The sequence below is a fragment of the Zingiber officinale genome, chromosome 1B (assembly GCF_018446385.1).
Source record: "Zingiber officinale cultivar Zhangliang chromosome 1B, Zo_v1.1, whole genome shotgun sequence".
NCBI classification, from domain to species: domain Eukaryota; kingdom Viridiplantae; phylum Streptophyta; class Magnoliopsida; order Zingiberales; family Zingiberaceae; genus Zingiber; species Zingiber officinale.
The window spans coordinates 163,141,518-163,168,256 of record NC_055986.1 but is presented as its reverse complement, the minus strand read 5'-3'; the positions used below and the strand labels follow the sequence as shown (position 1 = coordinate 163,168,256).

At 38.9% G+C, this 26,739-nt stretch overlaps 3 protein-coding genes across 12 annotated transcripts; 2 read left to right on the top strand and 1 right to left on the bottom strand.

Annotated features, from left to right (window-relative positions):
• The first annotated feature begins 187 nt into the window (after positions 1 to 187).
• On the top strand, positions 188 to 3,992 carry LOC121988167 (phosphatidylinositol 4-phosphate 5-kinase 2-like). The gene is made up of 8 exons (XM_042541704.1): positions 188 to 1,167; positions 1,252 to 1,419; positions 1,516 to 1,681; positions 1,981 to 2,091; positions 2,169 to 2,362; positions 2,448 to 2,548; positions 2,642 to 2,726; positions 3,426 to 3,992. The coding sequence occupies exons 1-8, from the start codon at positions 371 to 373 to the stop codon at positions 3,712 to 3,714; spliced, it is 1,911 nt and encodes a 636-aa protein (XP_042397638.1). The 5' UTR covers positions 188 to 370; the 3' UTR covers positions 3,715 to 3,992.
• Positions 3,993 to 6,403: 2,411 nt separating this feature from the next.
• Positions 6,404 to 15,007, top strand: LOC121988044 (O-fucosyltransferase 7-like). 3 transcript variants are annotated; one of them, XM_042541694.1, is made up of 13 exons: positions 6,404 to 6,738; positions 6,827 to 7,025; positions 7,137 to 7,256; positions 7,344 to 7,443; positions 7,547 to 7,614; positions 12,684 to 12,772; positions 13,094 to 13,274; positions 13,382 to 13,510; positions 13,601 to 13,734; positions 13,818 to 14,031; positions 14,139 to 14,323; positions 14,413 to 14,508; positions 14,597 to 15,007. In XM_042541694.1, exons 2-13 carry the CDS (start codon positions 6,870 to 6,872, stop codon positions 14,718 to 14,720), a joined length of 1,596 nt encoding a protein of 531 aa, XP_042397628.1. In that variant the 5' UTR covers positions 6,404 to 6,738; positions 6,827 to 6,869; the 3' UTR covers positions 14,721 to 15,007. The 3 variants fall into 3 exon arrangements, with proteins under 3 accessions (XP_042397628.1, XP_042397627.1, XP_042397629.1); XM_042541693.1 differs by having other exon boundaries at positions 6,824 to 7,025; XM_042541695.1 differs by having other exon boundaries at positions 6,405 to 6,738; positions 6,824 to 7,025; positions 7,137 to 7,235.
• Positions 14,095 to 23,882, bottom strand: LOC121988080 (probable protein phosphatase 2C 41). 8 transcript variants are annotated; one of them, XM_042541698.1, is made up of 8 exons: positions 23,591 to 23,882; positions 19,489 to 19,728; positions 19,089 to 19,365; positions 15,845 to 15,999; positions 15,327 to 15,737; positions 14,854 to 14,960; positions 14,561 to 14,780; positions 14,095 to 14,455 (listed from the first exon to the last, which is right to left on the bottom strand). In XM_042541698.1, the coding sequence occupies exons 1-5, from the start codon at positions 23,627 to 23,629 to the stop codon at positions 15,597 to 15,599; spliced, it is 852 nt and encodes a 283-aa protein (XP_042397632.1). In that variant the 5' UTR covers positions 23,630 to 23,882; the 3' UTR covers positions 14,095 to 14,455; positions 14,561 to 14,780; positions 14,854 to 14,960; positions 15,327 to 15,596. The 8 variants fall into 8 exon arrangements, with proteins under 8 accessions (XP_042397632.1, XP_042397633.1, XP_042397634.1 ...); XM_042541699.1 differs by having other exon boundaries at positions 14,561 to 14,776; XM_042541700.1 differs by adding an exon at positions 22,905 to 23,009 and having other exon boundaries at positions 14,854 to 15,737; positions 23,591 to 23,881.
• Positions 23,883 to 26,739: the final 2,857 nt, after the last annotated feature.

Here is a 26,739-nt window from a genome sequence, read left to right as displayed (position 1 = left end):
AGGGCGTTCGCTTGCAGAAGGTGGGGGCGAAGGCGTATGTAAAATGCGACGTCTTGTCGATGACGAGGGAGTCGCTAGTACCGCGGCGGAGGACTTTGCAGAGAAGTCCCTTGTGCAAGCGAGGGGTAGATCTCAGGGTGGGGTGAGGGAAGACGGGTGACTCCCACGGTCGATCTCGCTGACGACGGGGAGGATCCGGCCTTGGAGAAGGCGCTGCCGAACGGGGATCTGTATACCGGTGGATTCGCCGGCAACGCGCCTCACGGGCGTGGGAAGTACCTGTGGGCCGACGGGTGTATGTACGAGGGGGAGTGGCGAAAGGGGAACGCCTCCTGGCGCTTCCTACGAGGGTGAGTTTCGTTCCGGCCGGATGGAGGGGTTCGGCACTTTCATCGGTGCTGACGGCGATACCTACCACGGTCAGTGGGTGGCTGACCGCAAGCAAGGATTTGGCAGCAAGTCGTACGCTAACGGAGACCACTACGAGGGCATGTGGCGGCGCAACCTCCAGGAGGGCCACGGCCGCTACGTTTGGCGGAACGGCAACCAGTACGTAGGCGAGTGGCGTGGAGGCGTGATCAACGGCCGGGGTGTACTCATATGGACCAACGGAAACCGCTACGATGGCCAGTGGGAGAACGGCGTTCCGAAGGGGAGCGGCGTGTTTACCTGGCCCGACGGCAGCTGCTACATCGGCAGCTGGAGCCGCAGCGATCCCAAGGCTCTCGACGGCACCTACTACCCCGCCACCGCCACGCCCCGGAAAGAGATCGTCTCTGGTAGGAGAAGCTCCTTCTCCTTCTCGCCGCTGGACGATGGATCACCGATGGCGCCTTCGTCCAGGAAGCGGTTGTCTGTAGACGTAGTCCACCGGTCGCCTGGGCGGATCAGCTCGGTGGCTGAGAAGAACTTCCCCAGGATCTGCATCTGGGAATCGGACGGCGAAGCTGGGGATATCACTTGCGACATCATCGCCAACGTCGAGGCATCGTTGCTGTACACGGACAGATCATTGCACGATCATGTCAGTGGGACTCTCATAGGTACCGTGCAACGGAGACAGTGCTCCCTCCCCTTGTTTACGCCGGAGGTAAAGAAGCCAGGGCAGACGATATCGAAGGGGCACAAAAACTACGACCTGATGTTGAACCTTCAATTAGGCATCAGGTTAGATGGTTAAAGAGATGAGTTGCGAGCATTGACCTGAGAATACGTTTTCTTAATTGTTTGGTGGTGTTGGTTTTGATTCAGCTACTCAATTGGGAAACCCTGCTCGGCACAGCTGAGGGAGCTACAGCAGGAAGATTTTGATCCAATGAAGAAATTCTGGACGAGGTTCCCTCCAGAGGGATCAAAGAGCACTCCTCCGCACCAGTCACCGGAATTTCGATGGAAGGACTATTGTCCTATGGTCTTTAGGTACAGTTTGTCGTGAGATTTATCCAATGTTCTTTCTAGTTTTTTTTTCTTCTTAACAGCTAAATTGAAATGTTTGATTTGGTTCCTGGATTGCAGACACCTAAGGAAATTATTTTCAGTCGATCCAGCAGATTATATGTTAGCTATCTGCGGAAATGATGCACTGAGGGAGCTCTCTTCACCTGGGAAGAGCGGGAGCTTCTTTTTCATGACCCAGGATGACCGTTTCATGATTAAGACGGTAAAAAAATCAGAAGTGAAGGTTAGATACTTTCTGACCTTTTTCCATTTGACAAATTTCCTTGAGACGACTTGTTGATTTTAAAGGTATAAATATCCAACCAACATGTATTTCTTGCTGTGATTCTGAGACTCCATTCTGAGTATTCTTCTTTCCCAATCGTTGACATGTTCATATTTGGAATTTGACTTCATTCACTGTTTCTCTTAGTATTTTTCCCATGAGTGTCGATGAACTTCAGTCGGTGGATCCACAAATTGTGTATTAGATCAGAAAATTACTGAGTTGTATTGACTGCATTTAATTTGAAACTCTCTCAGGTACTTATTAGGATGTTGCCCAGTTATTACCGGCATGTATGTCAGCATGAGAGGACTCTAGTGACAAAATTCTATGGAGTTCATTGCGTAAAACCCAATGGTGGCCAAAAGGTTAGCAAATGCTAACATATGAATTGATTCATGCATTTGTTATCCTCTGATCTTATCCACATGTTTGATGAAGCCAGGTCCGGTTCGTTGTTATGGGCAATTTGTTCTGCTCCGAATATCAAATACATAGGAGGTTCGACTTGAAAGGTTCATCCTATGGGCGGACAACCGAGAAGACTGAAGAAGAGATTGATGAAACAACTACACTCAAAGATCTTGACCTGAATTTAGTATTTCACCTTCAAAATTCTTGGCGCAAAGAGCTACTTGAGTAAGTTCTCATCTTAGACCTAGAAGTTTAGTTTATTCTCTTGCATCTCTGCTTCATTTGGTCTAAGAGAGCTATGCTGGTGTAGACAAATCAAACAGGACTGTGAGTTCTTGGAATCAGAGGGGATCATGGATTATAGCCTCCTTGTGGGAGTACACTTCCTATCACCACTTCTTGCTTCACATCGTAAGTTGATAGTCTTCTGGAAGCCCAATTTCTTCCTTTAACACTATTGGACTAGTTGACAATTATCTAATAAAATCAATGCCGCTTAATCAGAGTCATCTAAGGAGGAATCATTTCAATGCGGCCTATCTGTCTCAACATTCAAATGCCAAGATATGAATCAAATTCCAGACACACGGTATGTGTTTCCCATTTCAACCTTGATTTTATTTTATTTGATTAACAAAAAGCTTAGTGGTGGTGCACTCTCCTATAAGCAATGTCAATTTATATATCTATATAGCCATTATAGAGATTATTTCCTTCCTGGTTCAGCTTCATTCATTGCGTTGAAAATAGCCAATAATGTCTTCTCTCAATGATCTTGTTGCTAATTGGTCAAATGCGCATTTCTGAACCTGGCTTTAGAAACTTATGGTAGAGTAAATTTAGGAGTCATTGTCTGCTACCATCCAATACTGGGGATTGCTGTTGTTAAATCCTGTCCACGTTTTTATTTGTTTATTTTTATGTTTTCATCCGTTTGTATTGGATCAAACGATTCGATCATGCCACCCACGAAATAAAGGCCTAGCTTTTAAAATTCACTGTCGCCAACTTGTCATCAACCAACGACCAATTCTGTTCCCATGGACGGACTGCCTAATGCAATTAAAAACTCGTGGACTCTACTGCTTCTACAGACCCCACGTCAAAAATTTAAGTGGCGCAAGTGTAGCTTTCATTATGCTGTAGCCCTATTGTCATTGTGGAAACCTGGGTGTTTGCTCCAACGAGAATATATGGTCCCTCTGCTAATTTGTTGGATGACCTTCTTTCTATTTCCTAGACTTTTTGTTTTTGTACATGCTGAATAACAAGCTTTTTTGATGATCAGGAAACCATTGGCCCGGTTGGGTGCGAACATGCCGGCGAGAGCAGAGCACGCTGCAAGAAGCGCAACAAACACTGGAATGCCAACGCCTACAGCAAGCGGCGAACTCCATGACGTGCTGCTCTACTTTGGCATAATCGATATCCTTCAGGACTACGACATCACCAAGAAGTTGGAGCACGCCTACAAATCGTTGCAGGTCGATCCCAACTCCATCTCCGCGGTGGACCCAAAGCTCTACTCTCGGAGGTTTCAGGACTTCGTCAGTAGAATATTTATCCAAGATGATTGACACACGGTAAAAGAACACAATTGTAGAGCCTTTTTATTAAAAGCAGCACTTCAGTGTCTGCTACAGTCGGTGGTGGGTAGTGGGCTGAATTTTGAAGCTCAGCCATGGATAGATTCTTATATGTAAGTAAAGGGTGTGTTGAATTCCTTTTATTTTCACATTTCCTTCTTGAAAGAGTGAAGGGATAGTAGAGTTTGATAGGGGATGGATGGAACAATGGTTGTACAGATGGATAGTGATGCTGATTGTGCACATTACAAAGAAAAAATTTTGATGCATGCCAGTCTCGAGCAGCTGCCTGTGCCCTCCTTTTCCAGAACTAAAACGGTGAAAGAGAATGGCTTTTGCAGAGAAGCTCTTTGAAGGACTGCAGGGCAAAGTCAAGAGGATGGTAAATAAATAGCATGAAAAGAAGAGAAAGTGGAAGATGGAAGATGCGGTGGTGATCCAATCTTCTCTTTCCCTCATGTTTCTTTATGTTTTTCTGCACTGCCTAGGCTTTCCCTGTTCCTAGGTCAGGTTGAATAATTCTTCTTTTCTTTGTTCTTTTTGACCGTGGAGCAAATGCGCCATCTCCACGTGGCTGTTCATGGTGTCTTGACTCTTGAGGTCGATATGCCCCACTTGCTGAGTTAGATTTATTAGTCTAGGCGAGTCCATCCAACCAAATCAGGCCTGCGCAGTTCAATTGTTGAGATTAGAGTTCCTCCGGATCGAACGGCTGCACAAGGAGATCAGAGTTGCCTGGCTCCGTACAATTTCGCTCTTTGCGGGTGTAGAATCAGTCTCTATAAAACCCGACAGCAGACCGCGCGCGAAGGGTCTGATCTCGGCCCTGTCTCCGCTCTCTGGCCACCCAATAAATGTGATGTCGGCATTTGACTCCGTCCCCGTCCTCGCCGGCGACGACGCATCCCGTGACTTTCGCCTCTCTGTCAGGACTCGTCTCCATCGCATGCACGATCGAGCTGTGTTAATGAATCTGCTGCATATTCATACGCAGGATCGGCATTATATTCTGATCTTTCAAAGATCGGCATCATTATTCCCTTTACCATCCGTCAGCTGGCCGTGACGTCGTCGTCGTCGCACTCGCATCGATCGGCGCAATAAATCTGAGAGCTCCTTTTGGGTCACTGTGTGACTTTGCCGCTCTGACGGGCTACACGAAGGGAACCGAGGTTACTGACAGAACGTGAAGGTACGCAGGCATTGAAATGGTTCATTAATGCTCATCAGCCACTGTTGAACATGCATGCGTATTCATGGAGAGATCGAGCTCTTTCTGTCTTCGTCCTGCATGTTCCCTTATCTACTCCTTGCCGAACGAGCTGCAATTCATAGGGGATGTTTGGTTGGATGAAATGAGAATAGAGAATGGAAAAAGATTAGAAAGTTGGTGTTTGGTTGAGGGAAATAGCTAATTTTAAAGTCAGTTTATTTGATTTTGATAAAATTTAAGTAATTTTTATAAAATTGTTAAAAGTATTTTAATATTATAGTATTTTATGTATAATAATGTGATTAAATGAAATAGCTAATTTTTTATAATGTAGTAGTTTCAGGGTAGCTATCTGTAATAACTATCCAGTAGCTAGCTAATAAATAAATATTTTTAATATAAAATATCTAATGGATGTTTTTTTAAAAAAAAATAAATTTAGAAGGCATCCTTTACATAATTCAAAATGCCCTTTTAATTATTGTTCTAATTATAATGCACTCCACCAATAAATGCATGCAAGCTTGTTTAGAGTGGTCATTGAAACCATCCACACAATAACATTACTAAGTTAATTAGCTATAGTTAACGCTAATAAAATTTAAAATTTGAAAAATAATAAAAAGAAAAAGAAAAAGGTTTAAGTTGTGTTGCATCTGGTATTATTATATTGAGCACTTTGAATCGTACCATTTACTTGCTTGGTTTTAAATTGTTGATGGTGTCGAGTTAAGCACAACAATTCGATGAGTTAAAATATTTGAATACGGGTGTAAATAAATTAAGTCGTTCATGAACTATTTGAAGTTCAATTCGATAAAAATTCATTTATACTCGTTTAATGAGACTCTTTAAGATAAACAAATCAAGCTCAAGTTTCACAATACTCGATACGTTAGCTCGTAAACATGTTCTTTAGTAAGCTCATGAATTAACTTTTAAATGAATAAATAACCATTTTGATATTAAATTTATAAATTTTATAATCTACTTATGAAAAATATAGATAAATATATTAAATTTATTTATTAGAATAAAATTATAAATTTTAATAAGAATATTATAATTTTTTCTAAATATATAATTTATTTTTTAATAAATATTTAAATTTATAATTTATATTTATTAAACTCGTTTAGGTTTGATAAAAACTCGAATAAGAAAGAAATATATTCGTTAAATAAAACTCGAACTCGGCTCGATTATAAACGAGCCAAACTTAAATATTTAAAAGTACAACTTAACACAGCTTGATTCGATTATACTCCTAATTTTGATATTACTTTAGAAGTCATTGTATATATATATATATATATATATATTCAATGAGTTTGGATCCGTCTCATCATGTTAGATCTATAAACCCATTTAAAGCCCAATTCACATACATTGAATTCGAATTTAAATCCTATTAGGGTGCATTGGATTTGGAGGAATGCATGTTCTCGCGACAAGTTCTGATTCCTGAACAGTCGAAGCACATGACACTCCACGGCATTCACGAGAGCACCGAAGAAACAACAAATATGGCAGATTGAACGCCAGATTTAAGCTCCAACGTCTCGCATTCGTGGGGCCATCATCCACAAACTCTCTCATTCCTCGGGTTAGATAGATCTGCAGGTAGATTGTCTCAATTTAAACAGCATTCCAAGTGCACAGGTTGATTTTAAGAGCGGGAGATTTTGATCGATCCAATGGAAGTTTTTGTTGGCATTTGTGGTTTGGAGCTACACTTTGTCAAAGTGCGGCGGATTGTTCTTTTAGAATCCAAATGCGCCGGCGAGAGTTTCCAATTTTAGGTACGTGTTTTGTGGATTTTGCTTCCGGATTCTTTCCTTTTCTGGTTTCTTCCTCTTCCTCCTCCTCTCGCTTTTTGTAAACCAGGAGAGAAGGGAAGCGGCAAAGAAGTAACCGAAGGCAAACTTGAGGGATGCAGCCGCGCAGGCCGACGCCGACTGCCCTCTCGGCTTTCCGGTGGACTCTAATGCGCGCCGTTGGAGCTGTCGCCGTCGCCGCCCTCGTGGTCGTGCACGTGGTCCTCCTTCCATCCGCCACCACCGCCCCCGACGCCCAAGAGCTCCCCCAGGCATCTCCTTCTCTCTCGTCTCCCCCTGTTTTTATGAAACCTCGAGATGAACTTTCTTCTGCGAGCATCGCGTGAGGCAGCTCGATTTCGTGGGCTTGTTTTGGTGTTTAGGAACGTGAAATTGGATACCGGTGGAAAACCAGCGAGCTCAGATGGATGCAGGAGTTCGCTCCGCCCCAACTCCCCAAGCTCCCCATTTCTGCACAGAAGGTGATTCTTGAAATGCCAGTGGTTCGTGTTAGGATGGAAAAGTTCAGTATTGCCATTGATTTTCATTCGTTTTTCCCACTCACTCTCTTCGTACTCTGAACTCTGCAGGTGGGCAGCTCGAAAGGAGATTATGATCTTGCCAAGCTATGGAAATCATCTTCAAACGGAAACTTTCTGCAATGTGTAGCACCGAGCTCATCGTATCTGCGTAAGGAGCTGCATCAGTTCAGATTTTTGATTTTGTTATTCGATTAGTCAATGCTTTATGTAGTTATAAGATTTACACATCCTTATCTTTTTACTGTTTTCAGCTCCTTTGCATTCAAGAGGGTTCTTGCTAGTTCATACGAATGGTGGGTTAAACCAAATGCGTGCCGGGGTACGATTTGCTCTCTCTTTTTCATGTGCATTGTAGGCTTCATCCTTACAGAATTAAGTTAATTCATATAAGATTTTAGCCACAAATGATAACCATATCGCAATCAAAGGGAATCCATCATCTGCTTATTGGATTCGAATAGCAAAATATCCACGAGTGATACAGACCTAACAATTGCATTGCAATCGAAGTAGATCCTTCACCTTCTCACTTTTTAGATTCAATATGTGAAGATGAAAAATTCAAGAGGATAAACACCTTGGTACCTCAAAGTCTCCACCTCATTTTGGCACCTGCTTTAAACGAAATCTTTTGATGGGTGGAAATTGCCAGTCCACCTTACCATGTGTTCACTTATGTTCTGTTATGATAATACTCGAGACTGAGTAAAATTAACAAAAGGATAATCTTCATACATAAAGTGCATTTTAGCTTGGGAATACTGCAAATTTTAATATTGGTGTCTTCCTGCAAATTTTAATATTGGTGTCTTCCTGAAAAGCATTATTTTCTGGTTTATCTTTGGAACTCAAAGAATATTGAGTATCATGAGGAAACTCTTGTTTTTCTAAGTTAGTAGAAAAATAGTTTATTTTAAGTTGCTTCAGTGTCACATTCATCAAGATTGTTCAAATTGTTGGCGCAAGTAGACCTGTAAGAGGGGGGTGAATTGCCTGTCAAATAAAATATACTTTTCTCGATCTTTTAACTTTAATTAGTAGCACAATTATGCTAAATTAAATTAACAACTAAAAAGAAGAGGCAAAAAGAGTTGATTACAACCCAGGTGGTTGTTAATCCAAGGTAAATAAACGCACTAAAAAGTCTCCTTCGTTGAAGGCGGAGAAGCCTCTTACACTCGTTGAATGCTCTAAAAATTGCTAGAAAATGAATACAGGAGTTGTTGCATATTTCCTAGCTCCAGGGTTCTTTTTATTGCCTCTGGAAAATTCTATTCGCAGCTTGAAAGAGCCTTCAAGATGGTCCAAGGCGCCTTCCATTAGCTAAGTTTTATTCATTGAGGATACAACTCTATCTGCAGCTAGCGGAAGGCGTATTCCTTCCAATTATTGAAGACGCATTCCAAGTGACAGATCAACTCCTTAGTGGTTGATCTCTTCAAGTGGGTAATTCTCCGGCTAACTGGAGTTGAGCTCACCCGAACCCAACTCCGTCCTTCTCCTCGAGCAGACTTTCTCCCCGGCTTCTCGTCCCTCGAACGTCGCGCATGTCCTTTTCGTCCACCGGTATACTCTTCCGCAACATCTCATCCCTTAGATGCACCGAACCCGTCGACTCTTTTTCCAGTGCCATCCTTCTCGCTAACTGCATCTTTTGCTCGACTTCTTGTGTTCCTAAGCTCCTACACACTTAGACACAAGGATCAAACACAACAAGACTTAATTGAGCTTGGTTGACCACATCAAAACTACCCAGGGTACTTATAATCTCCCCCTTTTTGATGTGCATCAACTCAAGTTTAAGTTAGGGTTAAAAATGTAATAACATAACTAAAGTAGATAACAAATTGCTTGAAAAACAAGTAAAAATTCTAAATCCAAAAAAATCCTAACTCCCCCTAAACTTGTACCTATTTTTCCCCCTTTGATCACATTAAAAAAATAGGGAAAATACAATAAAGTGTTAAGCAAATATTTTTAGGGGTACAATAAAGCTTCCATTTTGACACAAATAATATAAAAATTACTTTTCTATTTTGAAAAATCTTGAAAATATTTGTCGAATCTAAATAGAATAGGTTAGATTAGTAGAAAAATGTACACGAAGAAATACTTTGTATTTGAAAAGAAATAAATTATTTCAGTACAGAAAACTAATTTTTAAAAATAAATCTCTTTAAAAATATTTTTTCAACTCTAAAAATTCTATTATTTTTCCTGGATGTATGAGACACATTGTTTAATGGCAGAAAAATAAAATTTTCAAGATTTTTATTTCTTGAATTTTTAATATTAACAATTATCTTTTCAAAAAAAAAAAAAAAAAAAAAAGGACAGCCCGGTGCACGCAGCCTTACCCTGCTTTTTGCAAGAGGCTGTTTCCAGGATTCGAACCCGTGACCTTTTGATCACATGACAACAACTTTACCGTTGCGCCAAGACTCCCCTTCTATCTTTTCAAAAAATAATTTATAATAAATTAGACATTATTTGAAAAAATTTGACAATATTTTTAAGGATAGAGAGTATTATGTTTTATCACAGAAAAATAATATTTTCAAAATTTTATGTCTGCAAAATAAATTTAAATTTCAAACTATGATTTTTGTTAATAATTTTATAAAAAATAACTCAACAGTAAATAAAATTTGAAGAAATTTCTGTTTGTAGATTAAATCATCAGATAATATAGAAAAAATTTTCAATTCGAAATACGAACAGAAAAAAAATTCTAAGTAAGACAATTTCTATCCTAATAAAAAGAATTGGAGTTTTAATCTAAAAAAAATTTTGGAACCCAATATAAGTTCCTTCCTACTGGATTTACTAAAAATTTTGGAGGTACATAATTTTTAGGAATTTTCTAAATTTCTCCCTGGTGATTTCTAATGTACAGTTGATTCTACCATAATTTTAAAATTTTAGTTTTTTAAAATCGTTTGAACATGCATGGTCATTTTTTAACTTTTCAATTTTTCATTTTCTATCTTTAAATTATCAAACATATCTAAGGGGCATGAATTTACTAAGTTTAATTTTAACCTAGCATTTTCTCTTTCTAATTGTACTATATTCTTAGATAACATTTTGATAAATTCAAAAGATTGCTTGGGAAATAGCGCACTTACCTCACCTCGTGTTACGATGCTCCCCCTTCATCGCAGCTTTCTTCTGAAGATTCTCCCTCTTCGTTGATGCTCATCTGTGAGGAACTTTCGGCGTCCCTCTGGTGGTCTGCCATTAGGGCTAGTTCGGTGTAAGCTTCAATCTCAAACTCAGACGATGATGTCTCATCCCATGTGGCTTTCAAGATTTTGTGCTTTGATTTTGTTGGTCTGCTGCCCTTGTCTTTCTCCTTCTTCTTTAGTTTAGGGCAGTCGTCCTTAATGTGTCATTCTTCTTGACAGTTGTAGCACCGAACTTTCCTTTTACTCCAAAAGTGCTTTTTCGTTTGCGACTTATTAAATTTATTAGATCTAATGAACTTACTAAATTTTCTTACCAATAATACTGCTTCATCTTCGTCGATTGATTCTTTGGAGTCTGGATCTGGTTCGCCTTTCTGGTTGGCCTTTAGAGCTATGTTGTGGGTTGTCTTTTCTTCTTTTATTTCGTAAGTTTACACATCTTGATTCGTGATGTTCAAAAGTGAAAAATAGATTTTCTAATGAGCTACTTTCGAGGTTTTTAGATATATAAAATGAGTCGACTATAGATGTCCACTCGGATGTCCTAGGAAATACATTTAAATCGTACCTTAATGAATTTCGATTCGTTACCTTTTTTCCGAGATTCGTGAGTTCGGTGATGAGTTCTTTGATTCTCGAGTGCAGATGTGCGATTGTTTCGCCTTCTTCCATCCGGAGGTTCGTTAGTTGGTTTCGGAGCAGATCCCGTCTCGCTAGCTTTGTTTTGGAGGTTCCTTCGTGTAACTCCAAGAACTTCTCCCAAAGTTCCTTTGCTGATTCGTAATCTCCGATCCGATTGACTTCCTCGGGTGGAAGTACGCTGAGCAGGTGGAACTCGGCTTGTCCGTTCGCTACGAAGTTGGCTTGATCTTTCTTGGTCCACTGGTACTCTTCTTTTTCGACTTCTTGTTGATCCTTGGGAGCTACAAAATCATATTTAATAATTAAGAGTAATTCAAATTCTATTTTGAAAAATATCTCCATGCGTTTTTTTCATATCGCAAAATCCCCCTCAAACTTTGGCTGGTAGATTGTCGATTCGGCCATCGTCTCGGTGCTTCAGTCGATAGTTAGTCCTTCTGAGGCGTTCTGGCTCTGATACTACTTGTTGGCGCAGGTAGACCGGCAAGAGGAGGGGTGAATTGCCTGCCAAATAAAATATACCTTTCTCGATCTTTCAACTATAATTAGTAGCATAATTATACTAAATTAAATTAACAACTAAAAAGAAGAGGCAAAAAGAGTTACTTGGTTACAAGCTATGTGGTTATTAATCCAAGGCAAATAAACATACTAAAAAGTCTCCTTCGTTGAAGGCGGAGAAGTCTCTTACACTCGTTGAATGCTCAGAAAGTTGCTAGGAAATGAATACAGGAGTTGCTGCATATTTCCTAGCTCCAGGGGTCTTTTTATAGTCCCTAGAAAACTCTATCCGTAGCTTGAAGGCGCCTTCAAGAGGTCCAAGGCTCCTTCCATTAGCTAAGTTTTATTCATTGAGGATAAAACTCTATCTGCGGCTAACGGCTACTGGAGGGCGCCTGCAAGAGCTGGAAGGCGCCTTCGCACTTTTCATTAAAGGCGCCTTCCAGCCATTGAAGGCGCCTTCTAAGTGACAGATCAACTCCTTAGTGGCTAATCTATTCACATTGGTAATTCTCTGGCTAATCGGAGTTGAGCTCACTCGAACCCAACTTCGTCTTTCTCCTCGAGCAGGCTTTCTCCTTGGCTTCTCATCCCTCGAACTTCGCCCATGTCCTTCTCGCCCATCGGTATACTCTTCCGCAGCATCTCGTCCCTCAAATTCATCGAACTCGTCGGCTCCTTTTCTAGTGTCATCCTTCTCGATAGCTGCGTCTTCCACTCGACTTTATATGTTCTTAAATTTCTACACACTTAGACACAAGGATCAAACACAACAGGACTTAACTGAACTTGATTGACCGCATCAAAACTATCTCGAGGTACTTACACAAACTTCCACTCAACGCAGCAAAATTATGATTCTTTCAACCTTAACTAAACCTTTGACACCTGGACCTTTAGACTACACTCCCGACCTTAGAGCCAGAATTCAGATTGAATTGCATTCACAGATTAAAATTCCTATATCCTAGGATCTCTCTGTTCATGAGCTATACTTTTTTGTATCTCTTTTTTCCTTATGGATTAAAAAATCACGTGTTGTGATTTTGAATGGCAGATAAGTGACATGGTAGCGGTGGCACGATTAATTGACGCAACACTTGTTATTCCTCGGCTTGATAAGAGATCATTTTGGCATGATTCTAGGTACAGATGCTTAGATTTTATCTTTTTCTTCTTTTTTATCTTTTCTTTTCACAGGTTGCACTATCTGAATGATCTTTAAGCTCGCACATAGTGACAATATATATCATGTGCCATATTTTATTTTCTGCAGTATTCCTCCAGTATTCAGTTCGCATATTTGAATTCTCGTATGCACGTGTTCTCTAATGCCTTTAGTAAATATGTTTCAGTAATTTCTCTGCAACATCGATGTTTTATCTTCTCTGCAATACTTAACTGGACGGTTCATCAGTTCATATATACATATAGTGTTCTCTGATGCTCTTTATGATCATGTTCCAGCAATTTCTCTAACGTGTTTGATGAAGAACACTTTATCCATGCTTTGGCCAATGATGTCAAAGTTGTAAAGAAAATACCGAAAGAGTTGACACCAACCGCGACTGCAGTAATACACTTCCGAAGCTGGTCAGGAGTGGACTACTATCAAAATGAGATATTGCCTATGTGGGATAATCATCTGGTACACTGGCTGCAACCAGAAGTTCATCTTACATCAGTCTATGACAATGTTGCGGTTATAGCTAGTAATGTTTTTCTCATGCCAATGTTCTTCAATTTTCATGGAAGGTTATAAAAGCTGCCAAGTCAGATTCGCGTCTTGCGAACAATAACCTTCCTGCTGACATACAAAAACTTCGCTGCCGTGCTTTCTTTCAGGCTCTCAGATTTGCTCCAAGAATTGAAGCACTAGGAAAAGTATTTGCCCTGTTGCTGTATATTTCTTTTACAGCTTTATGGTGATCATGGTTCGATATAACATCTTTTTTTGTTTTGTTCAAACTGCAGTTATTGGTGGAGAGGATGAGATCTTACGGGCCGTTTATTGCTTTGCACCTTCGTTACGAGAAGGACATGCTTGCTTTTAGTGGGTGCACATATGGCTTATCACCTATTGAATCTGATGAACTAGCAAGGATTAGGCATGCTTTTGATGTTTTAGAGGATACTCATTCTGGATTTCTTTCAAGTTCCACACAGCATGAACATGTTCTCTATTTTGCAGAGAAAATGTTTCATATTGGAAGATCAAAGAAATTGTTGCCCAAGACCAAAGGGCTAAAGGGTATTGTCCTCTGACTCCAAAGGAGGTTGCAATTTTTATTTCTTCTCTTGGATATCCACCAAGCACTCCAATATATATCGCAGCTGGGTCAATATACGGAGGCAGTTCTCATTTGGCTGATTTGGAATCCCGATTTCCTATTTTGTTGAGCAAGGTATTGAATTTGTGTTTGATGTGTTACAAACATTGATTTCTCCTACATTTCTATCACTTTGCCTTTGTCTCATCCGATCCGATCCTGTTTATGAACTAATTTTACAGGAGAAATTGGCATCAGCACAAGAGCTTGAAGCTTTTAAACATTATGCTTCACAAATGGCAGCACTAGACTACATTGTATCACTGGAAAGTGATGTTTTTATCCCATCATATTCTGGGAATATGGCGAGGGCAGTCGAAGGTCACCGCCGCTTTCTTGGCCATCAGAAAACAATTAAGCCAGACAGGTGACCTGCTTTGAACTCCAGTTCTTATACATCGAATTCGCGAAAGGCTACCTTCTTCATTGAACCTTTATCTACCTTCATGAGTGTAGAAAAGCTCTTGTTCGTTTGTTTGATAAGATCAATCGAGGATCTCTGAGAGAAGGGAGGAAGCTATCCAATATTATTGGCGAGATTCATAAAAGAAGGTAAGTGACTGTGCAAGTTATATCCATGACTACTATGTTTGAATTTCAATACCTCTGGGAAGCTTAATGTACATTTCTGGTACGTTAGGCAAGGTTCTCCTCGCAAGCGAAAAGGGCCTGCTACCGGCACAAAAGGCATGGAACGATTCCGCACTGAAGAAGTATTTTACGAGAACCCTCTACCTGACTGTCTGTGCCAGCAGCAACCCTGAGAATTGGCCATTTAACTTGTGCATAGATCGCTAAATGGCACAATCAGTTCATACACCTGACTGCATAGCAAATTTGATACGATCCAGTTAATGTCCTGACAACAAGACTCGAGAGGAGTGACTGGGGACTCACCTGTTGTAGTAGTACCAGATGAAGTAGTCATTCTTTAGAATGAATAACTGTACTTCAATGCTGCTACTGAAGCTTACTAAATCCTACCAAACAATGTATCAAGCAAACTGCAAGAATTTTTCAATAAACAAACTAACTACGATGATTAGTATAATTGGAATAAACCATTCTAATGATAGTATCACAACAAATCATTCAATCACAAAATAAAACTGAACCAAGCATCGTCTTATTTTAGTGTTTAAATCATCCTCTTTCTGAGTGTCTAGGTATCACATCTTCGAAATATATGCATATATCCACCCATGTGCACTGGATTAAAAACACAAATTATTTAATAAATTACAACTAGAGAATCATGTTCTTTTCGGGATCGCTAAATACTACCAAGCTAAAACTGAAACTCCGCTGCAAAACCGCAATCCAAAGAGGAAAGGAAATGCAAAAGAAATAAAGTAATCGATCCAACCAACCATTGTCAACCTGAGGGATCTGCTAGTTTCCCTGCTTAAAAAAACATGGGATTCTTCTGATTATCAAATACATCAGAAGCCATTTGCATTGGGCACACTGGCACTGATCATATTGTAGTCGAATGCTGAACTCTTTGGCATTCTTAGCTTTCATGGTATTCCCGTATGAATCTGTATTAGTAACCTCACCAATCATCTGAATCTCTGATGGTCAACTGAAAAAGATACAAGTGAAATCTCTGATTATGGACGACGAAAAGACATGTTTTCTTATGATCTGAATCGGACAACAACACATGAAATGTCATCTTTGCTGTCTCTAGTCAGTGCCTCGGTGGTCAATTGTCTTGCCGCAGTTTGTGGATCCTTGAACCTTCTAGCAGTCGCAACTGCCTCTTCATTGTTCATGACCTAAAATAGAATTTGCAATAAAAAAAGAAATATACATGTTCTTAGATGATTCCCATGCATAATTGGCATTACAATAGCATAATTAGTTTTAAGGTTGAAGAAGAAACCTTCCATATACCATCACTGGCAAGGATGAGTAGCTCTGTCTCTGATGTAATGTTTAAACAACGAATATCAGGATCTGATCGCAAATGTGATTTCAAATTCTTGTCTCCAAAAGCACGGGATACAGCTAACTGGCCATTAACCCTTGGAACGTCTCCTGACAGAGTAAAAAAAGAAGAAATATGTGAATTTTTAACAGATTGCAGCCAAAAAACAATGATGATCTACTATATTTAGGTTTTTGGCTCCAGTCATCACTATTGAAAATATACCTTTTCTTGGAAATTGGTGAACTGGGGAAAAAGTAAATTCTAGGAGTAAAGAATCAAGCTATTATGCCTGTCTTTATGATAGTATAAAATAAATTTTAGGTAAGATGTGTAACTATCAAATTCAATTTACTACATCAGATCACAGAAAAAGAAGCCGAATGCTGTTTTACTCAAATTCAAGGTGATTACTTCAATGTCATGCTTAGACACCACAGCATAATTGAGCTAAGATCATGTTCAAAGACAAGGCAAGAGAGATTAATTCAGAATGCTGTTCTGCTCACATTCAAGTTGATTGCTATAAAACAGCACAAAATGCATCAGATGAGATCCTGTTGAAAGAAAAAGAGAAGAGACAAGCTGACCTCCAAATTACAAACCAGAATTTATCGACTTCAGCATCCTATCAATCAAGGTCCAAAAAATTACCATACTTGGTCTTTTCAGCAGATGCCTTGATGATGCTGCTACTTTCCCGAGCTCAAACTATCTAATCTAGATTTGGCTTTGCAGCCATAAGTTTAGCTTGCCCACAATTGCAATTGATAGTTTTTATTTTTTAAGACCGGTAATTATAATTTTTTCTACATATCATCAAATAAAAAATTTATTTGGATTCATTGTAGGACTTCCAAGTTTTCAACATGTTGTTCCAGGAGACTTTGCCAAGTTGTCCAATGTTGGGGCCATATTTCAGCAACTGTATCGATATTTTTCGATGGTTTTATGGAAGATTATATCAATTTCCTAAAAATTTTAGTTTCTTAAATAGAATAGATCAATTGATCCTGAGTCTAACAATTATGAAAAAGATCACCCATGTCCTCACGTGATGCCCAGTTGGTTAGATGGTGACAGACTTACTACAATGGGGCATCAATTCCCAGCGGGCATGCCATCGGGAAAAACATCCCTCCCACCCCTTAGCCAACTTTGAGGTCGACTATAAATTGACCATGTGATTTTTCTCCTTTGACATAACCTAAGAACGGACTGTGAGGGCTAAATAATAATAATAATAAGATCACCCATGCTTTCAATTTTATGGAGTGGGATTACACTAACCTGAGCCTTTGACATGAGAATAAGAGGATATGAGAATAGGAAGGTCCCTCCTGCCCTTCCTCCATGTCTCATATGCCCACTCAAGATCAAACTCATATTTAAAGGATCATCATATATACCAATTGTTGGTGCAACCTTAGGTCAAGGTTGACCTGGTTGACCCAACTCGAGGTAACTTGACTCGAGTTGTATTTTGATGTTTGACTTGGGAAGATTGTCGGTGCAACCTTAGGTCAAGGTTGACCTAGTTGAGTTGCATGTTGATGTTTGACACTCGTGGAAGAGTTGTATTCTTGATATGGGACAAGAATAGATGTTTGGGAGATTGTAGGTGCAACCTTAGGTCAAGGTTGACCTGGTTGACCTGAAAAGTCCAAGTGTGGAGACTTGGCAACGGAAAAGTCCAAGCAGGGAGCTTGGCACGCGAAAAGTCCAAGTATGGAGACTTGGCACGGGAAAAGTCCAAGTATGGAGACTTGGCACGGAGAAGTCCAAGCAGGGAGCTTGGCACGAGGGAAAGTCCTAACTGGGATGTTAGGCAGTTGGAAAGTCCTGGTGAGTGAAGCCAGGCAGTGAGAAAGTCCTAACTGGGATGTTAGGCAGTGTGGAAATCCTGGTGAGTGAAGCCAGGTGGAAAGTCCTGGTGAGTGAAGCCGGGCAAGGGAAAATCCAGATGGATCAGGGATGATCGGACTTCTGGTGTTGGAAAGTCCAAGTAGGTCAAGGGAGTGATCGGATACTTGGCACGAAGAGGAAAATCCAGATGGATCGGATGATCGGACATCCGGTGTGGAAAATCTAAGTGGGTGAAAGGATTGGCCGGACACTTAGCGAGAGTGCTAGCAGGTCAAGGGTGGCCGGATGCTAGGCATGATGTACCAACAGTCAAGGTTGACCGGATGTTGGTGTGGAAGCCTTAGGTTTAGGGTGAGAAGTTTGGATCGGATGCAGATCGATCCAATGATACATGGTTCATCGATCGGTCCGTGACCGATCGATATCGAACAAAGCTCTGTTATCGAGTCAGTGACCGATCGAGGCAAAAGAGGCAGCTGATCGGTCCACGCGATCGATGTCCCGATCTCGATGGACCGATCGAGACGCAGCATCGCGAAGGAAAGGAAGGGATCGGTGCGTGAACGATCCACCTCTCGATCGGTCCACGCATCGATCGAGGACGATCCACCTCTTCACGATCGGCGCAGACCGATCGAGTTCTAACGTTATGACGCAACGCTAGTTTCTTCATTTTCTTCTTCGCGGTATAAAGGGTCGAGGGTTCTGCACTTCTTCCTTCTTCCTCTTGCTACAGTGCTGCGGTGCTTGAGCTTTGTTGAGCTCTTCTTCGAAGCTTCGCGTGAGCTTCTCGATTGGATATCTCGTCTTGTAGGTGTTCTGAGGAGCTGCTGCTTCAACGAAATCCAGTCGGCGAGGAGGCAAGAAAACCTGTGTTTTTACATTCATTGTTCTTGTCTTCTTGTATTTCTTGTTGTATTCCTTTCTTGCTGTTGCAAGAATATTGTGGCGAGGTTTCTCCACCCACAAGGAGTATATTGTATTAGCCGGTTCTCCGGGGACTCATCCACCGACGGATTGACTGGACTCGTCCACCTTACGGACACGCCGAGGAGTAGGAGCCCTAATCTCCGAACCTCGTTACATCGACGCGTTGAGGTTTGATCTTCTTGTTTTCGTTTCCTTGTTTGTTTTTCCGCTGCGCTAACGAATTGTAGGAAGAAAAACGAGAAATTGGGGTCGGCTATTCACACCCCCCTCTCTAGCCGCGTACAAAGGAACCTAACACCAATTACTACTAACTGAAACAATAATGCAACTAACTGGCCGAAGAAAGCATGTTATTGTTCACACTTACAGAACATTGAACATAGAGTGGAAGAGTTGAAGGGACCTGGCATGTTTGAGACGAAGCCGCCTCTATTCTCAATACTTCCACGCTCGGTGTTGGGGTCATGATCAACTGACAATTGTATCACCTGTGGACCTTTTGCAATAACTGCTCGTGAGTCACCAATATTAGCTATGCATAACTTTGTGCCATTAATGAGGATTGCGGTGACGGCAGTTGATCCGCCTCGACCAAGATCAGGACTGTGTGAAAGAATTGCCTTGTCGGTCTTCTCGTAGGCTTTTGAAATAGCTACATCTGGATTAGTCCAAAATTCTTCCTATATTTTGGAAATGAAACAAATGTCACACTATTAAATCTCTTGAACTTTTCTATAGTATGGCCATAGAACATACATTCTACAATATATCAAACAGGAAAAATAAATATGATAGTGATGCACCTCTTTCAAAATGTTTGAAAATAGATGCTTCTGTAAATAGGCAGGTACATTATTTCCCAAGTGTCCATCAAATATAGCAAATAGACCAAGCTCCTGTCCTCTCATATGAATGAACTTAGCAACATGATAATCCTCCATGGGATGGTTTGTTTTCCCCTTAACAAGACTAAATCCATAAGTGATTTTTGAGCGACCCTGAGAACTTTTCCCTTTACCAGCATCACATGAAGAACCTGCAAACTACACAAAGAAACTTTAAGACTGGATAATCTAAAACAACAGGGCTTTTCAGCACAACAATCATACTGAAGCTTAGAACTCTTATAATATAGACATTTTGAGGAGACAAATTGGCCACAAGTTAATTTATTTTCAAAAATAAAAATTTATTTGAGATATGATATAAGACTGGATCACAGGGTAAGTCAGAACCCAATTAACCTATATTTTAACTCTTCTTTTTCATAGATCACATGTAAAGTGAGAGAGCGGCAAAAAGCGTCAATAAAAGAAGTAAACTGAAAATAACTTATTAGAAATGGACTAAAAATGCAGTTTAGGCACCAAGAACCACAACTTTAAACAACCCAAGAATGTATTTGACTTGCAGAAGACAAAGCAGACTTGGAGAATGTTGCCAACATAGGATATGAGCAGCCAAGGATTAATGCTAGTGCTAATCTGCTAAATTGTCTTCTTTAGGGTTGGATAGACCAAGTTGAGTTGGTCAGCCCAAGTTCAGTGTGTATAACTACAGAAGGCTTGTCAGTGAAGCCTCATATCAAGTGAAAGGCCAGGATAACAATAATACAAGGGGATCAGGGACAGCAGGCCAGTCAAGCCTGACTAAGGCAAGTGAAGAATGAATATCCTTGTCCCAATTCACCAGAAGGATGCTATAGAAGGGATGGAGAAGATGCCACCATTTTGACACAAGAAGAGAAGCCAAAGTTGAATCCTAACGCATTCATGCAATTTTAGTTGCATCTTTTCAATGAGATTCTCAAGATTGTCGTTAGAGACAACAACAACAAGATTATGGTTCAAGTTAAGAGTTTTTGTATATGACAAAGGCCACCAATAAACTCCATTTGAAACAGAAGAATATTTCCATCAGATGAAAGAAAGGACAATAATTTATCTTAATGATGAGAGTAGCTATGCAAATAAAAAAAACCTTATCAACTACAATGATGGGAAATTTATGCTCGTGCTACTGTTCATTGTTTCTTGTATATCTAAGAGAACATATTATATGGATGAGAAACCATAAAAGGTGAAGACCAGGAAGAAGGATTTACAACACTCCCACTGAAATTGGTAAAAATTGAGTTCTTAAAGTTTCACAAAATCATTCTCATAGCTTTTACAGGCAGAATGAAAAATAGTAAGCTATACTTCATGGATAGTACTATCATTGCTGGTGATTCTGTAGTTCAAAAATCACTTCTATTGAATTCGAAGAGAATCCAATTCTGACATGTGACTTGGTTAAATGAGTCTGAGGAGATTAGAAAGGGATGAACAAGATACATCTCCTGTATAGGCATCATACAAGTGAGTTATTTTGCAAAGAATGTGTGTTCGACAAGATGTAGAAGGTCAGTTTCATGACAAAGAGAATCAGCCAGGACATATTGGATTATATCCGATCAGATGTTTGGGCCTATCTTAAATTCCTTCAAAAGGTGGATATTGATAGAGCAACTTGGAATGAGTATCTAAAAGTGGTGTATCTTGAATTGATTAAAGCTACATCAAAAACGTGTTGAATTCATTCAACGTGTGGGATGTTAAGATGGCCATCACATAATTAGCAAGTCACTTCAAGATATCAGCTTAGGAGATTTGAGTGCATTATGTGAATTGCATATCTCATGGTCCAAGCCCAACATAATTTAGCACATGCACTTATTGTAGACTAGGTATATTCTGATGGAAGTAACACTGATAGATATTGAAATGGATTGTGAGATCCCTATGAGGCAATACAAAAGAATGATTGCATTATCACTAGGGCTGCAAACGAATTGAGCCGGCTCGCGAGCTTTTCGAGCCGGCTCGAAAAATATTCGATTCGTATTCGAATTTATCGAATTCGAGCCGAACTCGAACATGTTCGAACTTTTTTTCGAGCCGAACTCGAGCCCAAATTATATTGTTCGAGCTGCTCGCGAGCCTTAATATTTATTAATATAAGTTAAATATATATTAAATAAATAAATTTCGAGCCTTTCGAATCTATTTTCGACCAATAATTTGAATAGTTCGCGAACATATTCGAATATTTCGAGCCGAGCTCGAACCCGAGCCTTAATTCGAACCGAATTCGAACCAAATATTTTGAATTGTTCGAGCTTCGAATCGAACTCGAACTCGAATATACCTAATTCGAGCCTTAAATTTTTCTACATATTCGGCTCAATTCGATTCATTTACATCCCTAATTATCACATTGAACCCAATTATATGGTGACATTGGATGTGATGAAGAAAGCAATTTAAGTGAAGAGTTTGCCAGTGAACTCGTGTTCCTTGTCTAGTCTTGAACAATGAGAATTGGAGTATTGCATATCTGAGCAAGGAGCCAAGGATTAAATGTTTCATGAACAAGCAAGTATATTGATAGTTGGCACTGCTATGAGCGTGATGTGATATCTAAAAAAGAAGTCTCCTTGGGAAAAAAAAAAAGATAATAACCAGCAGATATGTTTAAGAAGACTCTTTCAACCACCAAGTTATATTCATGTTGGGACTTAGTAGTTGTAAGTTGCAATAGGTGAGTCCCATATGTGGATGTTGGAGGAAAGATGTAGAGAAGAAGTTCAGTTGCTTGAACAGTCAAAGCAAACTTAAGAAATGCTGTGTGTAACTCAAATATCTGACTTGTTGATGATGTTTGAGAGTCAACTGAAGGATATAGGTAATCAGATGTGTTGCTGACCTTAAGGCTGGTAGGTCATACCAGTATGGTAGCAGCCAAGATATCAAGGTTGGCCTTCTAAGTTGTCAACCTAATGGGTCAGGCAGAGTAGGCAAGCTCAAGCAGTCCGAATCAAGTGAACAAGAGTTGCAAAATGCTTAAGCCAATACAGTTTCAAGTCAGGGCATGGTAAGGCAACAAAAATACAAGGGGCATGAACAAATTGACTAAGCTTAGCTAGGATCTGCCAGCAGGCTTCAACATGTAGCAACATATCCATTAGGACACCAGAACCTGAGTATACTATCCCTTAGGGCTTCGTTTACCATATGCGGTTTAGGATTTATGAAGGTGTTGGTGATCGTTATAAATATATGCACACAAGCACCACACAGTTGAATAAGACACAAAATAGACAAAGGTCATTGCGGAGAGCTTTGGCGTTGTAGGACAAATCATCATCCCCTGTGAAAGTGAATCTTGGAATTTCCACCTAATCACAGTGTTTGTAGTTATCTTGAATCTCTGTGTGTATTTTGTGTTCTATCATACGTCAGTAGCAAACTGGCCTTACTACAGCTTGGATCCATAACATCAACTGCAATAAATTCAGCCATCAAAATGTTATGAACAGTATCCAGGTCACTCTTTAATAAATATAGTAAGCTGTACCTTTGACCAAAAATTTCATATAAGAATCATGAGTCTGATGTAATCCACAGTTGTATAGTTGGCATGAGTTAAGCATTTGAAACAATTTTGCCCCCTCTTTTTTTTTTTACATATGAATGTTTCTAAATGATAACTAGAAATCATCTTCTCGAGACTAAGACGAACAACAAACCTATAGATTACAGATAGCAGCAACACGTTAGAACAATAAAAGGATGTCTTTTCTAATACAGCCGATGCCAAGTAACCAAAGAAGAGATTTGAGAAAGCAAGAAAAATTAACAAATCGGAATCGGTACGAAAACGAATCGTTTATAAGGTTAAAAGGTTTCTTCTACCGATTTTTATAAACAATAACTGCAAAAGGAATCCAGGAGATTCAACACAGCTAAACCCTCGAATCGGAAGCAGACAAGATTAGACAAAGGAAAGCATACCAATCGAAAAACTAGTTCAGTAAATCCCAAGGTCAAGGTCAAGGTCAAAGTCAAGGTTCAAATCCCTAACCTTAGAGGACGAGCCTCTGAAGCAGCACAACCACCCCATCAAAGTCCAAAACTTTCTCAGCCCGTCAATCTTCCCCGATCCGGCTCGCAAAAGCTTCCACTTTGACAAGATCGAACCTTGACAAAAGAGCCGATCGCGACGACGAGAGAATGAAGGAAGAGGCGATGTATTGGGCGAGATGGAAGCAATGAACAACGCCTCCGAAGGAGAATCCAACCTCGGAAGAAAAAGGAGAAGAAGACGCAACTACTGCTCGTCTCCGAACAATTAAATAATCAAATAAATTATAGCACGCAGCGAAATGATGACAATGGTTGAAAAAAAAAAAAAGAGAAAAAATTTAATTAATTATTTTCAGGTGGAAGCTTGTAAGACTTGATCATGACGCATGCTCGTGGACCTGACAAAACCACCGGAAACATTTGACTTACGGTTTCACGAACTCAACCAATCAGAGCATTTTGGGGTTTGACCGATAAATATTTTCTGATTTAATATTTACCACATACATTAAATCGGTAATTTTATTATATGGTAAGGATTAAACCAGTAAATATATTTACATGGCAACGTGCTTGGATTAGCCAGGTCGGCTATTTGATTTTTTCATATAAATAAAATAAAATGATAATAAATATTTTAAAAATTAATAAATAGAAATAAAAAACCATAGAAATATTTTTATAAAATAAAAAATATTTTTATGATTCTTTATATATTTTTTAGATATTTTATTTTTATTTTTTTTTAATTTTAAATTAGAACAAGAGGGTGCTTGATTTACTTCTATTCATGATTTATGGTAATTTGATCTTAGACATGTAACATTAAAGTTTCCTCTCCATTAAATAATTTAAATTAAAATTTTCTCAATCCATTTAAAAATAGATTTAAATGGATCAGGGAGTCAACCGATGATGGACTTGGATTGATCTAGGGTTAAGGTAGAGAAAAAAAATTAAAATTAGATTATGAATTTATGATGATAAGTATTTGTTTGCGGTGAAAATTATGATTTTTTTTTGAAACATGTATGTGTGTTAAATTAAGAATTATGAATTTTATTGGAGATTTTTATAAAAATATTTAATTATAAAATGATCAAGTTTGATAAATTATAGAAATTTGATTGTATTAGATTGGAGATTTTTTAATCCGTCTTATTAGATGACAGACTTTTGACGGGTCAACTCATCACATCACGAGTCGATTGAGACAACTCTTCATGGCATGTCCCTAATAATATAGATTGAATATTTCTTCCTAATATTTATGGTCTTATATCTATATCATCAATCAAATATCTCATTCTTTAAATATCTCAAATTTCATGATCAAATATTTCAACAATCAAATATTTATAAGATCCACCTATTAAATATCCCGCTATCAAATATTCTAAATTTAACTATTAAATATATTTTTAATTTTTATTAAAAAATTTAAGAGAAAAATCATCGGATATAATTGTATTTTCAAATCTCCTCCTTAATATCCCATTTTAATAAAAGATATTTGAGATTGAGAATATTTAAAGAAATATTTCTTCTAAATATCCCTATATGAGTGTTTTAATAAGATCTAGGTCATGTCATGTTGGATTAGATTTGTTTCGAAAATCAAGTTATGCATGGTCTAGTCCCAAGTTGTGCCCCATATGACCTATGTATATATTAAGCCTAATTGTATATTATTTTTCAAAAAAAATTTCTATAATTGTCATAATTTTATATAAAAAATAAAATATGTTTATTATTTTATTTTAAAAAATGGGCAGGTCCATGTACCAATAATAATTATTATTGTGAATGCGACACTAGTATCGTGGGTCGGGAGCAATAGTTAATGCGACAATAATACATACTAAATCAACACAAACAGTGAATGCGACAAATCGTTCGTACTATAATTCACGCATCCTGGCAACGGTGACAGCTGGCTGTATAACTATAATATAATCTTTGCAATTCTGCATTGTTTGATCGATCTTCAGTTTCTCACATTACTCTTATTCAGTGACTGACTGGGAATGCATCAGAACTCAGTAGGGGTACCGGCCATGGAGACGTAACTGGGATTTTTAAAGTGTAGCCGTTGGATCTCCTGTTGGGACATATTTGATACTATATTTAGTGATTTTTTTTTTGAATATGCACGGACAAACAAACTTCACGAATTTACTTTCACTACTGATTCGGTATTGCACGATCTTATAGGCAGGGACGATGGAGATCGCTGAGGTCAGCTGTCAAGAACTTGATGCTGTGTTTCTATGATTTATGGAAGTTTTATGTGAGGTCTGATCGGTCATCTTCATAATTTAATTGGTTTAGTAATTAAATATTTAAATTATTAAAAAAAAAGTAATTAGTCCATACCCCTGATCTATGATGCAATATTAAAGGATGAGATCGAGAGTTCAAATCTTATCTAGGACACATTATATCTTAGGAGATTGAAAAACTTATAATACTATATCATCCATCGACCATCATACACAGCATTATATGTCCGATACTGCTGGCACTTTGGCTTCCATGCGGTTAAATCATGGGGTGGACTGCAATTAAGATGCTGCAAGCAAAATGACACTATAAAAAATCAATCATTTAGAAACGAATTTCAAAAAAAAAAATTATTGTAAAATGCATTCGCAATGAAATTTACGACGAAAAGTTTTCATCGTAAATCAGTCGTCCCTAAATTTTGCGACAAAAATTGAAAATTCATTACAAATTTTATAATGAAATTTGTTGTTGATTTTGCGATGAAAAAAAATTTGGTAGCAAAACTTTTCTTCAACCGAAAATCTATTTTTTGTAATGAATATAAAAAATTGTCTCAATTTGCAACGAATAACAAAATTCATTGCAAATTGCGACGAATTTAGAATTCGTTGCAACGAATTTTGATATTCGTTGCAAATTGTGATGAATTCAGAATTTTGTTGTAAATCTTTAAAAAAAAAATCTGATTTTGTTACATATTCACAACAAATACAGATTCGTTACAGATTTAAACGAATTCATATTCGTTATAGAGATTTGCTAACCTAATTCAGAATTGCTATAATTCGCTAGGGATCCGCAATCTAATTCAGATTTTTTACTGCAAATCCGCACAACATGTAACTGAACGAAGGCTACCAA

What these genes read in the sequence shown, in the direction of transcription:
- LOC121988167 (XM_042541704.1), top strand. Translation starts at nt 371, where the DNA reads ATGGAGGGGTTCGGCACTTTCATCGGTGCTGACGGCGATACCTACCAC. An exon ending in AACCTTCAATTAGGCATCAG is followed by an intron (nt 1,168 to 1,251) that starts GTTAGATGGTTA and finishes GTTTTGATTCAG; the next exon opens with CTACTCAATTGGGAAACCCT. An exon ending in ACCACTTCTTGCTTCACATC is followed by an intron (nt 2,549 to 2,641) that starts GTAAGTTGATAG and finishes CCGCTTAATCAG; the next exon opens with AGTCATCTAAGGAGGAATCA.
- LOC121988044 (XM_042541694.1), top strand. Translation starts at nt 6,870, where the DNA reads ATGCAGCCGCGCAGGCCGACGCCGACTGCCCTCTCGGCTTTCCGGTGG. An exon ending in TGATTCTTGAAATGCCAGTG is followed by an intron (nt 7,257 to 7,343) that starts GTTCGTGTTAGG and finishes TGAACTCTGCAG; the next exon opens with GTGGGCAGCTCGAAAGGAGA. An exon ending in GGCGAGATTCATAAAAGAAG is followed by an intron (nt 14,509 to 14,596) that starts GTAAGTGACTGT and finishes CTGGTACGTTAG; the next exon opens with GCAAGGTTCTCCTCGCAAGC.
- LOC121988080 (XM_042541696.1), bottom strand. Translation starts at nt 23,629, where the DNA reads ATGGGGTGGTTGTGCTGCTTCAGAGGCTCGTCCTCTAAG. An exon ending in TTTCAAACATTTTGAAAGAG is followed by an intron (nt 19,366 to 19,488) that starts GTGCATCACTAT and finishes TCCAAAATATAG; the next exon opens with GAAGAATTTTGGACTAATCC. An exon ending in CTTCGTCTCAAACATGCCAG is followed by an intron (nt 16,000 to 19,088) that starts GTCCCTTCAACT and finishes TTACTCTGTCAG; the next exon opens with GAGACGTTCCAAGGGTTAAT.